Source organism: Erpetoichthys calabaricus, chromosome 2 (genome assembly GCF_900747795.2).
Source record: "Erpetoichthys calabaricus chromosome 2, fErpCal1.3, whole genome shotgun sequence".
Classification (NCBI taxonomy): Eukaryota; Metazoa; Chordata; class Cladistia; order Polypteriformes; family Polypteridae; genus Erpetoichthys; species Erpetoichthys calabaricus.
In genome coordinates, this window is record NC_041395.2 from 309,825,052 (window position 1) to 309,841,340 (window position 16,289).

A 16,289-nucleotide genomic window follows, 5' to 3' on the forward strand; every position below is an offset into this window, starting at 1 on the left:
AATGTCTGTCCTGAACAGCAAATTCAAACCAATACTTTTAGCCTTGTTGAATCCCTAGCACACACCACTTTCTCAAACACCATCTTAATCTAATACTGTAGAATATCATATGTAAAACATTGGCAAATTGCTTACAATTGATATATTTCAAGGTATTAATTTATTGATACTGTCAAGTAATTAAAAGGGGTTTTTGCAGCCAATTCCTCTCAAAAGCTTAATGGTGAACATTATACAAAGGAATGCCATGTATACACTATTAACAGACTTAGATGCAGTATTTCTATGAGCAGCAGAGAATTCTCAAATATAAATGTATAAATTTATAGAAAGAAATGTACTTATTCCTCCCCTAGTAAGCAGGGAATAATCTTTAACCTTCCAGGTTTCTTCTTTATAATCACCAGGGCTTTGCTAGAAATCTGTAGAACACTGCACCAAAATAGAAAATGAACCTCAAGATTTAAAATATTTTTAAAAAGTAATAAATTCTAATTTTTTTTATACAATTGAGCTGAAATTAATTTAGATGATGATCATTACACATAAATTGGTAATGTAAGCACTGACTGAAATACGACATGCCAGTACTGCAAATTTGACAGGCGGGGCTAAATTAGAAGGGTGAAAAGGGAGAAAGCAACAACTCTAAATTAACCCTCATTCTTAAACTTCGTACTGTTCTAAAATCAAATAAAATCAAGTAAAACATGTCTACAGTAAATAAATAAATAAATACTCCCCCCCCCCCCCCCCCCCCCCCCCCAAAGTAGAGTGGCAGAATCTACTTAGTATAATACATTTAGCAGCAATTAAATATTTTAAAAAATTGGACTAGTTTTTTGGGACTAGGTATAGGATTGACATTGAAACACTCATGATTCAGATAAAATGTTCTTTGTCAGAGACAATCAAGATACAGATCCGTCTCAAGCAGTAGGACTTGATGCTTCTCAGCTAGGAGTATACTATGCCAACTAAATCAAGACTGAGTATTTATTACCCACAATCTACCAGCACAAATCAAAAGTCGCAGAGTTAAAAAAAAAATTAAATCTCCCCTGCTGTTTTACTCTGCTGTTTGCTAATATGCTTCTGTAACAGTTTTTAAAAAGGCAACTTAGTACCACTATGGCAACAAGCAAGTTAGGAGTTAAATGAAAATACTGTTTGAAATGTATGCTGGGTTTGCAACAGTATGCAAGTTACCAAGCCTGCTTGGAGTTGCAGGTTACAGTGTAAACATAATTGTAGTTCAGATCTGTCCATAGTGCCTTAGATGTCTAGCTTTAAGACAAGAAGAATACTTTAAAATCTCAGCCACACAATGCTTAACCTTGTGAACACAATCTATTGTACATGTTAGTTTTCCCCCCACACTCGAACTTTGGTCTCATACCTTACTACTGTAACTCGAATCCTCAAACTTGAGCTATATGTATTAGCAAATTAGTTACTTCAATGACATTATCCATATTTGTATTACGATATAAGCTGTGGGAATAGTATTTTTTACCTTGATCCTTTCTAGATGTGACAACAATCCTATAAGTAAACTGCATCATCTAATTTGTATGACTTCTATCTTCTCTGATCTTGCTGACATTTTATGAACTGTTTACATATACAACTTTCTTTTAATCTTGTGTTTCTGCAAACATTGTAATATGCAATGCAGCAGAGAATATTTTTTTCAAAAGTAATAAATGGGTACATCCTGTCCTATGAAAAGCAGAGAAAACAGACAGCAAAAAATAAAATGCCCCTTAATGCTTCCTCAGACACATTTGTTAACAACACACTTTAAGTTTTGTTTTAAGCATAGATATTTCAAAGAATAGAACACATAGTTTTATCAAACTATCCTACAGGGACCTTGAACAGTGTGTTTCAATTAATTCATCCAGCACATTACTAATTGGGGTTGGGGGGGAAAAAAAGCTCAGTATATCCTTTGGTGAAGATTCAGAGATTGTTATATAACTATTCCAGTATTAGCTAGGATGGAGGGAAATAATGATGTAAAACACAATCCTCAAATTTAAAAAAACAAGCATAACCAAATCTGTACATTTAAACTACATCTCAACCACTTATACCCCTTTACCAGTCCCAAGCAAGGAGCCGACCAGTGTTATTTTAAGGAGATTAGAATTTTTTGAATCTGTGCCTCTCCTACCACTTACATTGCCTTTAATACTTTGATGGACAAAAATGTCAACAGCAATATAGCAAATGCATATTATTCATTCACCTAAGTACACGGTAATCAGACAATCCAGGACTGCTACGTTAAATATGTTAATGCTCAAATGGAAAGATATTTTTGGAAGAATCCTTGAATGTACATATACCATGCACACGCTCAATGAATTATACAAATGCGTATTCTAATTCTGGATTGCACTGACTCTGTACACTATTTACACATTTTTATCTACAATTCCCCAAATTAGAAATTTAATGAACAATTTGCAATATTTTTAATTGCAATTTCTGCAAAAATATTTGTCCGACTTACACCAGTGCAAACACTGATCATGATTGTCTGCATTATTGATTTAGTAAAGGGATACACCAGGTTGGCATAGTAAATTTAAGGCTGTTCTGTTTTATACTATTACATAGAGAATAAGAACATATAGTATATAACAAGCTGCACAAGGAATTAGATCAGATTTTTTTTAGGAATTGCATAATAGATGAGATTTTGTTTATGAATTGCATAACTATTCTTTGGATTTTTTAAATGGGCATCTTTGATTTTTTTGGCTTCTGGGAGATTTTTCTTTTGTTGATTAGAAAAAAAGCATAAGAAAAAAAAAACAAAACATATCAACAAGATAAAAAGACATGTTTTAAAAAAGATGTAAATACATCTGTACCAATTAGGCAGATCAGTCCTTCCTTTATAAAAGTAAATAAATAGAAAAATAAACTGAATGATCGGAGGCATGCAATTTTTTGCAATAAAACCAGACACATCCGTTGATTTTGCCAGTAAATGCAATACCTTTTTTTACCAGACACCAAGTTGCACTTTTCAGAATGTCACAGGGATACAGTTTCTTTTGTCGTCTTTTGTTTTAATGTGGTTTCCATCCAAACCATTCAATCCTTCCGGAGAAAGGAAAATCAGTTGAATAAAGAAAAAAAAAATCTGTCTCTTAGTACATCTGAACATGAAATTGAGCTCTGTGATGACCATCTCTCATTTCCCAGCTGCAACACTTTCACGTGTCTTTCACATCTCTCTCTTCTCACTACTCCCTAGAGAAGATGAGTAGACGAACTCTTTGGTCTCAAGGCTTCACACTCAATCATATGTGCATGTTTAAGGTTTGTTGTTCCCCAAGTCATCCATCTCCAACACAGGAGGTAACAGGGAAGATATAGTGTGACTGAGATGCAGACAGGCTAGCCATCTGCTAAATGGAGCCCTCATTGTGCATATTGTGGTTGGATTTGTTATGTGCCACACAGTTCTGTTCATTGAGCAAGTTCGCCGTCTCATCCGGCAAGCCGTCACGTAGTTCAGTTAGAGTCAATTCTATTTTAATGTTCTCGCTGTCGGAGGATTGAGGTGTTTTGTCAATCCTAGAAGCCATCAAGGCATTCTGGTACTGCTGCCGAGTCACCTGCTCTCAAGAAACAAAAGGAAAAATATTACTATCAAAGTATACAGTGGCCATTGCTAAGATGACAGGCACTATGTAAAATTAACTGTTAACAAAATTAAACCAGAGATCTAGTGATTCATGTGGGAACTAATTAAAATAGAGATTAGAATTCATAATGCCATGCTGCTTGTTCAATTATGTAGGTTCCAGCAAAATTTGTACAATGTTGAATTACTAGGAAGTATTTTGAATAATTTTCAGTTTCAATAAATTAACGTGTAATTACTCATTCATAAATTTTTTAACCACCTCCCACCCAAACCGCCCTTTTACATTATTGTAAGTAAAGAGTCTCAACCTAAACTAGCATTATCAAGCATGAAACGTACCAATCCTGGATAGGATGCTTGTTCATAGCCACTTACACTCATCTAAACATGACCTCAGAAGGTTATAATACACAATAGGACAGGTAGAATTAGTATCAGGTAGGAGCACATACAGGAGAAGACCACCTGAGATGTTGCTCCAGATTAATTATTCCTGCAAAAGAAACCCCCATAGATTTCAGCTGGCAACTAAACTAAAACAAGGACTGATTTATCCCCTTTTGTCATTGAAGGAGTCCAAGAATGAATTCTCACTTTTGTTAAAACATTAAAAAATAACATGATAAACCAATCTAGCATGCTTTCTCTGGACTTTAAAGCCTTACCTACTTAATGTATTGTTGGACAAAGGAATGTACTGGTCACTGTATTAAATATACATATATTTACATACAGTACTAATACTAACAAGCATTTAAGACAAAACTATGAACCTCTCTGATTAATGCAAAGTGTTGCTGTGTTTATGGGCTGACTGTTTTTAAAAAAGCCATGGATCATGGATCTATTTTTGTATTAAATTCTGTGATTCAGTCAGAGATTCAATAGCAACTCATGAGTCGCCTGTTGATTTAATCATTCTGACTTAGTACAACACTAAGAAAAATACATTTCATGCTTTTTCATTCATTATTCATTAAGTATAGTGATTCATAAAATGAATACACTAAGTTTGAGATGAAACTTGCATCATCACAGGATACTCAATTAGTGATTTTGATTATAAAATGTATCACAAAAAATCACAATGAAAGTATAACTGATTGATTTCCACAGTCACAAAGTGTTTTACAAGAAATTGTTCAACTGAAATTACCAGATGTTCAGAGTACTTGACAAAGTACAACAACTAATTTTCATGAAGGATGAAAAAGGGAGGAGGAAAATACAAAATGTTCAGTATTCTACATTTTAGAACTAATGCTCATTATTCATCCAAATATTGCTCTTCAGCAGACTGAACTTTACAGGTTGTTTTTTTTTTTACCAGTAGAGAAAACATGACAGCTGTGTCAAAACTTGTTAAATTCATCTGAACATTCTATAAGACATTCTATTAATATTCATGCTGTGATGAAACAGTAAACATTTTCACAATTATATAACAATAAGTATATCAAATTGACTTTCCTTATGTAACATAATGCAATATATAAAGCAAAATGAATGTCAACATTTACCTATAAGGTAATATGTTTTCATAATCTACATCATTTGATTATCATTCTCTGCACATGAGCTGTCAAAAGTAAATACTTATTTCAAAAATTACTTGATGCTGAAATTTCTGCTTTTGTCTATTAAGTACAGGCTAAAAAAATATAATTTCATTTCTGGCGCAAAGTTTGTTCAATTAAGTGTTAAATTAAATCATCCTCTTATACAATCATACTTTATCTTTTTTAAATAAAGTTTTTAGTTAACATTTAATCAAATATTAATTGTGTATTAGTGCTGATCATTACATGATTCCTGTGCATACTTTGCCTTCAGAGATACTATTGTGGAATTGTGCTAAAAATACATCTTTCTGCAAACCTTTAAATATATTGTACCCCGACAGTTGGCAGACTACTTAGAGGGTTGCCCAGTTTGCTGATCTTTGTTACAAATGTATTTTTTCCTTGGAACGGGAGTTTCACTGTTTATGATGTATGGACTTATTTTAATAGTGTGTGTGCTAAACTGTTTTTATATCTTTTTCCTGGAACTGTAGAGAAAAGCCAAGCAAAAATTGCATTTTTACTCCAAAATGCTCTTTTGCATAACAGTATGCAAAAAAATGAATGAACCTACCACACTGTAACTGAATGCCTGCCTGCCTAAATTTGGTCAAGTATAAAACCAAATATTCCTTAGCATCTTATCGCTAGTTTTATTTTAAGACGACCCACAGCACTAAACATATGTAAAAGGTCAGGTCAGATGAACGTGGATGAAATAAATAAGCATGCATTGTTGATAAATGAGCCTTGAAATCTTAAACACATACATTTATTTGTTCACTTATGTTGTTAGGAATTTCCAATCTGAACTTCTTTTTTTCGGGTCAAACAAACCAAATCAATCAGACAACTCAACAGTTAGCCAGAGAGCAGAACATCACTTTTAACTGTCGATAAACCTCTGAAAGGAAGTAAATAGGACAGAGTCCAGGGTCGTGTTTAACTTGTACATATTATATTACACAAGAAATAAAGTAAAATATTTTCTGTAAAGCAAGTTGTTACATTTACTTTTATATTAATCACCTATTGTTGTTAAGCAACAGTATATTGTGAAGGAGTATATGCTTGAAAAGAGGATACCAGAATCAAAAGCACCATCAGAATTTCTCATGATATGACATACAGGAATGTGAATGAATGGGTGACATTTTCAAGACCCAAAACCAAACACACACATGCATCATTGGAAAAAAGTATGAGTGACCAGGTATAAGAATAAAAATTTATAATTTACAGTTCATTGAAAACAGAAGTATAAAATTCCCAGAACTGCAGTTCCACTTTGCTGTGCTGTTTTTTTTTTTTTTATTATTATTAAACACTTGTCCTGCTCTATGCTCACCACTTCATTTGTTCTTCTGTCCAAGATACTGTTTACAGGTTGTCAAGGTTTTCACTTCAAAAACATGACTTGGGAGTTTGTTCTGGATTTCCACAACTCTTTATGTAAATAAATGGCTTTGGTCTGAAATACATTTCCACATCATTTTCACCAGTGTCCTCAAGTATGTCTTCCACTACCTAATTTAAAAAAAAAATACTGCTGAGTCAACTTTATTGAAACCCTTAAGAATTCTGAAGAGCTAGGTTAGATTCCAATGTAGCCTTCTCGTCTCAAGATCAAATAGTTTTAATTCTCTTAGCTTTTCAGCATAGCCTACTAGTTCTAGGTTATACCTAGATTGCACTTCCTGTAATCCAAGAGGGCTAATTGTGAACTGCAACATGTTGATGAAGAACTCAAGAATAGACAAACACAGCAGCTCCTCAACTGACAATCTGAACTCAGTGAACAGAAACCTCACCTGCTAACAGTACAAGTAGTTTGCCAAGTCATCTTTACCTTGATTCTTATCCATGACAGAGTTTGAAATTACAAGTATTGTAAGCTGAGGTCCAAGCCTAGGTCACTTCTGCCTTATCAAGCTGACTATTTGACAGGTAACCTTCTTGAACTTCTCTATTCTCCACCTTGCTGGCAACCTCTTGTCACTTGGAGGGGACCCTGGATGCAAATATCACGACCAGATGAAGCCTAAAGTAGACTATTAGCCCTGAAAACCAGGCTATGATTCTTCTTCAAGAAGCAAGACAATTGGCTTAGTGGGCAAATGAGATCTTTTTTGAGATAAACAGAGATTACTCAGGTGGAATGGCTTGCACCCCAGTTATTTCAGAGCCCCAGGGTCCTCTCTTACAACTTTTCAAAGATAATGCAGAATTAGAGACTTCCTCAGTCTATGCGTAATGAATGAGTATCAAAAATGAGAAATCTCCAGTATGATAATGTTATATATAAACTAAAAAAAACAGACTTGTACAAATACAAATAACTTAATTACTGCCTTTAATTGTTCTAAACTTTTGGTGCAGCAGAGTCATTTTGAGACCCTCATTATGGCCTTAATAGTTAAAGCTCTGATATTAAGTTTTATATAAATGATTTCACCAATGACAGGAAAATAGCTTTTTTAGTTTTATGTAAAATGTGGTGGAGCTACAGTGCTAACTAAAGTAGCCTCTCTGAATTATAACATTCTTCATTCAGTTCATGAAGGATAGGGAGGCTGTGGTTTGGCAAGTATTTTCTCAAGTGGTTTCAAGTGGAAAAAAATACTACTCTTACTAGTTTTGCATCTTTTGACCATCTTGCTGTAGTCAAAGCAGACTGCATTCTCTTACTATTTATTATCCAGTAAAATGTAATGCTTCTCTATCAATGAATTTTCAGGTTTATTATCTGTAATAATTACTATTCCTGACAGGTTAGTCTGTGTTCATGTAGATAATCAATGTGAGTGTGAACGCAAGAGACTTTATTAACCTACTACATTCTGTTAATTTCAGTCAACATGTTATCCTGCCAACACAAAAGAGAAGGCATGTACATGTTAGAATTAATTCTTTCAAACGGACTTATGATTGACATGACACAGATTCTGGACTTTGGTATATTTGATAAATAATCTAGTTCCTTCATGGTGAAAAAAGTGATGACTAGAACTGAAGAGCTGTGCATTATTAAAAGAACATATTTTGATGCCATGGCTGCTTGTTGGTTTGCTAATGTTAGGAATAGTCTGTCTGAATTTACTGCTTATTCTAGTACGGCTGGTGAAATAAATAGTAAGCTGGAAAATGTTAATGTTAAGCCAAGGGCCACAGTTGATATAGAAGCCCCATCAGAAACCCTCTGCTCTTTTAGTACCATGGAAAACTATAAATGCAGTCTATAAATGCAAAAAAAAAGAGTGGTAAGACTGAGCTAAAATGGAAGAATATTAAATTCTTATTAATTTCAAAATAAAAGGGAGAATGGGGGGTGGGATTCAAGCAAATGAGAAAAAAACACAAGCATCAATAAGAGAAAAAAGGAAAGATAAGGAGCAGATAAAGCAAAAGAGGTGTTGTGCTAAATGCAAACTGCCCTACATACTCCGAATTAAAGCAACACCAAAAGTTTTTGACAAGAAAAACAGCTGTACCATATAGTAATCGAAGAGATTAGTGCAAGCAGCTGAAAGTTTCAAACAGAATTAAGATATAAAATATGATCTTGGTGTTTCTAGTGAGATGTCAGGAGGATCACAGCAGCTATAGAGTTTATTGAAATCAGCTTATTTAGAGACTAGCTGTGTTACATAGCTTTGCCTGGAAAATTTTGTCAGACAATGGGTGTCAGTTATAGTGCCGCCAGTTAATTGGCTGTATTAGAAGGACAATGTGAAATAAGTAAGTAGTTTTTTGTACATAATACTTGTAGGCTTGATTTACTATGGGTTAACATTGTGGGCAGGCAGTATGGTGTAGTGGTTAAGGATTTGGACCCAGGACTTCAAACCCTGAGGTTGTAGGTTCAAATCCTGCTACTGACACTGGTGTGGCCATGAACAATTCACTTCATCTGCCAGTGCTCCAATTGGAAAAACAAAAGAAATGTAACCAATTGTATTTCAAACTTTGTAAGTAACCTTGGATAAAGACATCAGTCAAAAAATAAGTAAAAATATTATCATCAAGTCAGTGGAGCTGCTTACTCTTGACGATGCCATACACAATTGTCCATGAGGAAAACATTCCTGCATTAGATCAATTCCTGCTTTTTTTTTTTGCTTTTCCTAGTGACTTGACTTTTGTTGAATTACAAAGCACAGTTTTACAGCAAATCAGTACAAATGTGAAATTTGAGTATATATTATCATTATTAGATGTTTACAACTTTCATTTGTTTATGCCATTCACTCAAGTACAATATATCTTTTTCAAGTTTTGCACCAGTTGTATGGAGCCTCCCTTTAACACTAGAATTACCAGAGTCTACGAAAAAACTTGTAGATCCATTCCACCTTAAAACCATTCGCACCTCTCCGCCAGCGTTCTTTGTCCTCTAAATGTGCCGATAAAAACAAGCTGCAAGCAGCCGGCAATTCCATCCCCCCACCGACTTAGAATGTGCATGAGCATCTCCCAGCTCATGCCTTGATTGATTATCTGGGAGTGAAGTGGAGTTTTAGAGTGGAAATAATAGATCGTTATTTGGAACACACACATTTCATGTGTGTTCCGTTTCTACAGTAATTTTCCGTTTCTATGGTAATCTGTGTAAACACATTGTTAAAACAGAAACTTTTTCATATTTTAGTAATAAATGTTACAAAATGTAGGCATAAACTATAGAATGTGTGAAGCCTGAAGTCCAAAGATCAAATAAACACTTTCACAAAAGGTTCCAGAGCAATACAACAGTTTACGCGGCGTAGCAGTAACATTTGCTGTCTCAGAGCACAGCAGGCTTACTGTCCCTTAGAGAGCTGAGTTCGATTCCCCGCTGAGGAGAAAGTGTTCATTTTTTTTCTTTTTAACCTCAAACGGACATAAAATTTATAAATTGGTATGCACTGTCACTTAATGAGATCGTTATATTTTCATGTGGGATGCTCCTTTTAAAATATTTTTTAACAATTGAGACTGCAATTAACATGAACAAGTGTCCTTATAACTGTCATTTTTAAGATCCATAACACACAGACAGACAGAGCACTGCGCAATAGAGAGACAGACATGCAGAGAAGTCACTAGATATATAAATAAACAGGGAAGGCACATGAACTGAAAGAAAAAGAAGATCAACATGTGCGTTGATCCTGCTGCACTGAATAAGCTCACGCACTCTAACATCCCCCCCCCCCGATCTGACTCTAAGTAACCGCGCAAGTACAGACTCAAACCAAGTGTACGTGTGTACTGTCTATCTATTATAAAAAGAAATCCTGTCCCCTGTCCTGATAGTCTACGATATGTGATCTTTCTTGGAAGATAATTTAAAGACCCGCGAGACGAAAGAGACCTGCCACGGTGCGTCTCACGGGAACACAGAACGAGAGTCTTGCAAGACACACCCTACTTACAAGCAATATAAAAAAAAACAAATCAGTAGTGTAAAGGCAGTCATGCAGCACACACAGCTCCAGGGCTCTCAGTGCATATAAAGTGTATAAGGTCAATACGGTAGAAATGAAATGAATAGGGCAGAAATGAAACGTCGACAATTAAACGAAGAAGAAAGAAAAGCGCTGAGAAAAGAGACTCAAATGCATTGGACAGAAAAATGAGCAAAAAAGAATAATCGAGGTGCAAATTCTGAAAATAAGGAAAGTAATTATCAGCCCGGAACAAGTGGAATTGAAAAAAAAGCACGTCCAATCTGGCTCTTAATTAAATGACAGTGAGTAAAAGACAATGTAGAACTTCACACAGATGTTTACAAACGTTGGCGCTAAGCACATGCAGAGCAGGTTAGAGACTATGAAACCAGGGAAATTAGAAAGGCGCAAAAAAACCAAAAAAACGTTATACACATGTGGAGAAAGTTAAAGGATATGAAAGTAGGAAAATTAGAAAATATAAAAAAGTAAAGATCGCAGTAGCGCAAACAAACAAACTGCCTCATTTAACTATGCACCAGTCTAACTTTGGTTTTGCACAATAATTACTACACTATTGCACCTTAACACTTAATTCTACTTTATTCACATAATTTTACTTATTTATTATGTTCTACTATAGTGTTATCTTTCGATCTATGACTTTTTGTTAATCTAACTGATATTCTTCTAACTTTTCACAGTTTTTGATAAGCGGTTCAGGATGCATTTCACTGCGTCCTGTATAACTATGCATGTGACAAATAAAGAATCTTGAGAATTTCAAAAACGGAGTTTACAGCACATGCATTTACTGGTTACTTTTTTAATGTATATATATTTATCTGTCTGCTTATTTAAAAACCTAAATTTACCCCAGGAGTCAAAAACGTTCTGTCTAGCCCTTGTACAAAAACCTAGACAAAAGCTGGGATATCACCTTGGTAACCCCATGTACTTTTGGAACTGTGAGAGGAAAATAGCACGACTTTACAGACAGGAGTCCAATGCAGAACTCTACTTACTTTGTTACTTTTTAAAAAAAAAATTATTAAATGCTGATGATGTAGATCGTTTTGTCTATGCTGAAATTCCAAACACAGAAACTTATCCTGACCTCATTAAAAAGATTCAGCATATTGGGACTTGCAAGATTACAAATATTGTTTTTACAGAAGTTCTGAAATAAAAGTGAAACTAATGAAATAGCAAAAATTCAAAGAAAAAACAATCTTAAAAGTGTGTATCCGGAAAACCAAATACGGGGGTTGTCGAGCGAAGTGAGCAGGGGGCAAAGCCCCCTAGTATAATATTAACAAAAAGAGCAGCTTACTACTGAAAATGGCAAATATAGGAGTGAGTGGGGATCGAACCGGGGACTCCTGATCACACTTGGTTTGAGTCTGTACTTGCGCCATTACTTAGAGTCAGATAGGGGTGGGGTTATTAGAGCGCGTGAGCTTATTCAGTGCTGCAGGATCAACGCACATATTGATCTTTTTTTTCTTTCAGTAATAGCGCCAGCATAAACCCACACCCGATCTGACGCTGTTTGTTTTCAAATAATATTGCATTAGTGCGATGATGTTTTCACATATATTGTCTCTTTCTTTCAGGTGTGTAATAGAAACCACAGCATAGAGAGAAGCGTGTACATTGTAACAGGTACAAACGTTGTAAATGTAGGAAAGACGATCCTTGCGTGTATGTGAACAGTTAACATTTAAATCTGATGATTGCATATAGCGCTGAAGTTACTGCTCTGTACTATTCTATCCTCTGCATGTCCTGGAGTACAAACGAAAACAGCATACAGCAACATGTGGGGGCTGGCAAGATTGGGGAAAAAAAACACGTGCTCACTGATTACAAACCGCAAGATGTTATGCGAATGAATATGAATAATATGAATAATATTGCATCCGTGCCACAAAGTTTTCAGAAATGTACTATACAGGTCATAAAACGAATAATTCCAAATATCATATATACCTACGTCTGTGTTTTTTTTTTTGACATCATACATCATAAGGTGCACACTAATTCAGCATGAGCAGGAACATTCAATAAAACAATTAAAAAAAATCAAGTGACGGTGAGATACGAAGAAGGCAGATTCGCCAGCGTTTGTGTGTCAGCTTTAATCCCTCCAGATGAGAGAATGTCCAGTTCCATTGTCTCAAAACACCACTCACATCTCCAGTTATTCTGTTTCAAATGAAAAATAACAGCGTCAGATCCCTGGCTGGGGGTGCGGTAGTATGTATCGTGATCGTGATTTAGAGAGAATAAAAGTTACAAAAACGTTAACTTTTACAGGTCCTATAAATGCACACCGTGTGTTACAGATGCAAACCAAATGTATGTGTGTACTGTATAATATTAACAAAAAGAGCAGCTCACTACTGAAAACGGCAAATATAGGAATGAGCGGGGATCGAACTGGGGACTCTTGATTACAAGTCAGCAAATCTTACCGCTATGTCACTGAAGCTGCTGTCTCTTCCTTGAACCTTTTGTGAAAGTGTTTACTTGATCTTTGGACTTCAGGCTTCATATATTATATAGTTTATGCCTACATTTGTCATTTACTACTAAAATATGAAAAACGTTTCTGTTTTAAAAATGTGTTTACACAGATTACTGTAGAAACAGAACACACATGAAATGTGTGTTTTCCAAATAGCAATTTATTATTTCCACTCTAAAACTCTAGCAGTTCAGTCACTCCCAGATAATCAAACAAGGCATGAGTTGGGAAAACTTAGTGAACATTCTGCGACGGTGGGGGATGGAATAGCCGGCTGCTTGCTGTTCGTCTTAATCAGCACATTTAGAAGACAAAAAATGCTGGCGGAGAGGTGAGAACGGTTTTAAGGTGGGCCGGATCTACGAGTTTTTTTGTAGACTCTGGTAAATCTAGTGTTAAAGGAGTGCTTAAAGGGGATATATATATATATATATATATATATATATATATATATATATATATATATATATACTGTATATATATATATATATATATATATATACTGTATATATATATACACATACAGTATATAAAGTGCTGTTACCCAGTATGTTACACTTAAACTAAAGGACAAGGAGCTCAAAGCAGTAGCTTTGAGCACCGTGACACAGTTTCTGTGGCTTTCCCATTAGAAGCTCCAATATCTAAGATTGACATTGGGTTATTCCACTATTTAAACATCTCAAATGAAAAGTGGTTTTGGGGTAGTGGGAGCTTGGGTTTCTCTTGGTGTTTGCAGGACTGTGAATGAAGAGTGGGAGGAGGAATTCTCCCTTAATGTCTTAAGTGCTGCGATCCCTCTTGTAGTTTTGTTGAGCCAGTACACATCTACAGTAAGTATACTGGTAATAAAAAGGAAAAAACATGTTTGCTAATCAGTGAGTTTTGCATCTTCCTTGAGTTTTCCTGAATTTTCTCTTTCCATTTCACAATGTGATCACACTTTTGTCCTTGTCCAGGACACCACCTTATCTTCAGTTGTTCATCCACCCTATTGGTTAGTGGTGCAATTTGCATGGCCTATCAGTTGCTTCTAGGCCGTCCTTTGTTTGCATAAAGCATACTCTCAGTGTAGCACAGACCATGTAAGTTATCATAATATTCATAAATATTGACAAAAAACAAAACAAAACAAAACACAAGAGTCAGCAAATTTTCTTTTTTCTATAACCTCACCAAATTTCAATTAAATCTGGGGTGTTTAGTTTTTCTATTGTAGGGAGGCTTTTTATCCCTAAACATTTATATATCAAAATGCCCTTCCTTAGCAGATACCTACAGGCCTAGATATACAATCCTGCCAAGTTTTAGCTTTTTAACTAAACAGGAAATAGTGTTTTTGTTGACCAGCAAGTGAGTGAGTGAGCAAGTGAATAAGTAAGGCAACTATAGATTTTTTTACATATCATCTTATCATTGCTTTTATTTGTTTTATATGGTAGGGTGATGGCAGCGGCAGCAGTATTCATGTTGGTACTGCAAAAGACTTGGGACTGGAGCACTTGGGGCTACAAATCTGCTAAAGTTTGCAATGTAAGTATGATAGGCCTAAGAGAATATCATCCTGCTGTAGGTGCTAAGGATGCATGAAAATGTATTCTAGAAGTTTGTTACTTTTAACTAAGTTACTTGTGTTTCTATATGCTCCAAAGGGGAGCAAACATGACTATAACACTAAAATTGCAACACTTTTTTAGGTGCTATAACCATCAAAAATATGACCAGTGGTGTCTGTGTCCTTTGGTTCTCATTAATTGTCTATCAGCTTGGTCTGATAATGCATCTCTACATGCATATATTTTCAATAAAAAAAAAGTTTCCTAAGTCATGCTGCTGCTCAACATAAAACTGCTTCAGTATTTAACTGTGAAAAACAAAACACCACATTTCAATCAGCTGGGCACATAAAATGAAGTAATAAAATTAACACAAAACTAAGATTTTTCTGTGCAAATAGTGTAAAATGTATAGACATACTCACATATTTCATTGTTTATGTATGTAAACAGCAAGACGCAAGTTGGCTGATCATAAAACAGTCCCCATGAGCAGTCCGCACAGATTCGTGGATTCTTATGGAAGCAGCTCCTGCACACAAAACAGTGGCACTTTACGTAATTCTCCGTTGTTTGTGCATCTTTCCACCTGGCAGTGTGCCTGTACTTTCTCGATAGTCACTGCCTTGGAATCTCTTGGCGTGCTGTCTTTCACAGGGATTGGCAGTTCCTGTTTCATTTTGTTTTTTCTTTTTGGTAATTAGAATGTTTGCCAGAGAGACTTAAGTGAAAATTATTTCATTCAGTATGTTCTGCTCCAAATTATAATACATGAAACAGTACGGTACAAAAGTGTTCCGAGTAGGGGAAGACGGGGCAGGTTGTCTCAGGGGTATGTTGTCTCAAGGGTCGTCTAGAAAAAGTTATTATATCTATGGTGTGCTGACATCACTGGATAGTGAGTAAACAATACAGTGACGAGTAGCAGACAGTTGGGTAAACAGTAGGATTGTTAGTTACATCATGGATTAAAACTCGTATTTTTGTCAACGAAAAAGCATCTTTTCGTGTATCACAGAGTTTCACATTTCCGGATAGTACTTCAACACAGGTAACTTTTTCAAAGCACTGATCTGAAGATCTTTGAATCTTGAATTTATTGTGCAATGTGCTAGTTATTTATGTTAACTTCGTTGGTGCTGCTGAAAACTGAAATGTACTGACCTCTATTGGGGCATGTTGTCACATGTGTCGAATTCCGTCAAAACGACACTTCATTTTCATCTTCCAGGAAAAGGATGAAATATGGGAGCATGACACCACTGATATCATCATGAAGTTGCCTGCCCCCATTCGGTTAGGTGGAACTGCCAGAAGCAGCAAGCAGTTTAAGTTTCGTTATGGATTACTGAGCAACTATGGCGCTGACATAGGCCTGGACTAGACCTGTAACATCTCGTGTCCTGGTTTAAATTAGTTTATTACATACTAAGTATCTCTGTTGATAATGCTTGTTATTTTGTATCTGTTTAATGGTAATTTACCTAATCAATGCAGGCCTTTGCTTGGCAATAACTTTATATTTGACCCATCCACAGCTGA

General features: G+C 35.4%; 2 protein-coding genes across 3 annotated transcripts in view; one reads left to right on the forward strand and one right to left on the reverse strand.

Moving 5' to 3' along the window:
* LOC114647247 (cytosolic purine 5'-nucleotidase) overlaps window positions 1-16,289 on the forward strand; it is a 1,192,165-nt gene that overhangs the window by 130,830 nt on the left and 1,045,046 nt on the right. The gene's annotated exons all lie outside the window — the stretch shown is intronic.
* The window catches only part of cnnm2b (cyclin and CBS domain divalent metal cation transport mediator 2b), a 393,850-nt gene continuing 378,330 nt past the window's right edge, over window positions 770-16,289 (reverse strand). For both annotated transcript variants that reach the window (XM_028795891.2, XM_028795890.2), the window contains one exon: window positions 770-3,638. In XM_028795891.2, coding sequence (XP_028651724.1) covers window positions 3,429-3,638 — 210 coding nt within the window. In that variant the 3' untranslated portion in view covers window positions 770-3,428. The remainder of the gene's footprint in view (window positions 3,639-16,289) is intronic.